Genomic DNA, 2,095 nt, shown 5'->3' with positions numbered 1-2,095 from the left:
CCCCCTTGTTTTCGCATCCCTAAAAATCACATGGATAACATTTTTTGCAACAACAAAAAAAATGTTTATAATAGACGTTTATAAATAAAATGCTGATTGGCTTTTGCAGACATCCCGGCCGCCGTCTCGCTGCCGCACTTCTACAAGGCGGACGAGTCCCTCCTCACCAAGATCGACGGGCTACGGCCCAACCGGACGCTGCACGGGACCACGCTCGCCATCCAGCCGGTAAGCGATCGAATCGATATCCGAATGACGTCACCGCACACCCGACTAGTTGCAGTTTCCCTGCTCGTGTGGCCCAAATTAAACCAATATTCAAAGTAGCACCAAGTAAGAGCCATCTGCTCTGCCTGTGTACTAAATAACACGGAAAAAAAACTGTCAGCTTTTTCAAGTGCAAAGAGCGAGGCTCTCCACCTCTGACCGATCGATCGATCGATCGATCGGTCGGTCGGTCGCGGGTGTCATCGCGAAACACTCGTTGGAACTTTTCCATTTCTTATTTATTTATTTACTTACTTGCTTACTACTGTGCACTCTTTCTCATCGCCGGCCGTTGTGTGCACAGAGAGTCGGGGTGCCGCTCATCGCCAACATCCGAGTGCAGACGAACCTGGTGGTGCACAAGACAAAGGGCAACCCCAGGGTCAAGCCCTTCAACAACCTCACCGTGCCCATCTTCTGGGTGGACCTGGTAAGTAATGAATCTATATCATCACGACCCCCAGCCGTAGCAATAGTGCGTGACTTTTAGAGCGGTGCATACATTATGGTGTCCCAAAAAGGATCAGGATCGTCATTAGAGTCCATAGGTGACCCATGATATTTTTACCCCGGGGTACAGATATCATGGGCGTCAATAGTGGTAATATTTGCACCCCCAGAAAGTCAGTTACTTCCCTGATGGCGCTTCCCTCTCTAACGCCTCCCCCTCCCCCCGCAGACGGTGCTGGGCCTCCCGGACAACATCACCGCCCTGCTGGACTTGATGCTGGTGGTCGGGCCGGTGATCCAGACCACGGCCATCGTGCTCCTGGGCTCGTCCGGCGCGCTGCTGCTGCTCGCCGCCTGCGCCGGTGTCTGCTGCTCGGCGGGCATGCTGCACGCGTCCTCGTCGCCGCGCGCCGTGCCCCTCCAGAGCGCCTACAAGTACAGCCAGGTCAAGATCATCAACGCCGTCAAGCCGCGCGCCGAGCAGCTCGTGTCGCTGTCGATCGGCCGCGACCGCGACTCGGACCTGTCCGACTTCGGCAAGGGCCGATCGTAAACGCGTGCGGCCCCCGCCCAACCAAACAGGGTCACCAAGTTACCTGCATCGTGTTCGTGTGATAGTAGGCTAGTGTACAGACGATCTCGTGCGCGCCGGGCCGAAGGCCGAGCCGAAGGCCGAGCCGAAGGCCATGGAGGTCGCCGTCGTGGCGCTCGGGTCGCTGGGCGCCGGCCTGGTGCTCTTCCTCGCCACCGGCATGCTCTGCACCGCCGCCATCCTGGCGTCCACCAAGGCGGCCCGCCCGGCCAGGGCGCTCGCGTCGCGGCCCCCGCGGCCCCGGGCCCCGCCGGAGCAGGACGCCGCCAAGGAGCCGACGGCGGCCTTGCACCTGGACTGGATGGACTCCGCCAGGGGCAGGACGCGCTGACCAGCCGCGGCGTGCTGTGCGTGTGTGTGGTGTTCAAAGTTTGGCTCCCGGACTGGCAGGACAGCCAAGGAGCTGGACGACGGTGGAACGTTTTCGTCAACGACCGAGTGTGTATACTGCGAGCAAGGAACGCTCTCGCCTTCAGTTCGTCTGCGGTCCCGGCGTCAGTATTGATGTATTTATAGCGAGTAATTTATTGACAGAAAGAGTACCGATGGGATAGAGTTATAAAAACAAGAGAGAATTATGTGTACCCTTCAGTATAAGGCATATTGCACCTCTTCAAAATCCATTTCTGAATGCCTGTGTAAAGTTTTCGACAGCAGCGCAGTGACATTGTGTGATATTTTAGCCACTATGATTACTATGCAAATCATTGTTGTTGTTAATAACTTTAGTTACTAGCAAAATAAGCGATCTGTTTAAAAAATAATTTCTACCTCATGTATACGAAA

General features: G+C 55.7%; 1 protein-coding gene across 1 annotated transcript in view; it reads left to right on the top strand.

Annotated features, from left to right (window-relative positions):
- The window catches only part of LOC113209331 (scavenger receptor class B member 1-like), a gene marked incomplete in the record, with an annotated part of 65,946 nt that overhangs the window by 44,602 nt on the left and 19,249 nt on the right, over positions 1 to 2,095 (top strand). Inside the window, 3 exon segments of the mRNA XM_052265494.1 lie at positions 110 to 228; positions 572 to 697; positions 947 to 2,095. Coding sequence (XP_052121454.1) covers positions 110 to 228; positions 572 to 697; positions 947 to 1,270 — 569 coding nt within the window.

The sequence above is a fragment of the Frankliniella occidentalis genome, unplaced genomic scaffold (assembly GCF_000697945.3).
Source record: "Frankliniella occidentalis isolate FOCC.00 unplaced genomic scaffold, Focc_3.1 Scaffold27, whole genome shotgun sequence".
NCBI classification, from domain to species: Eukaryota; Metazoa; Arthropoda; class Insecta; order Thysanoptera; family Thripidae; genus Frankliniella; species Frankliniella occidentalis.
Note: the sequence above shows the minus strand (reverse complement) of the source record. Positions and strands in the feature narration are given on the sequence as shown.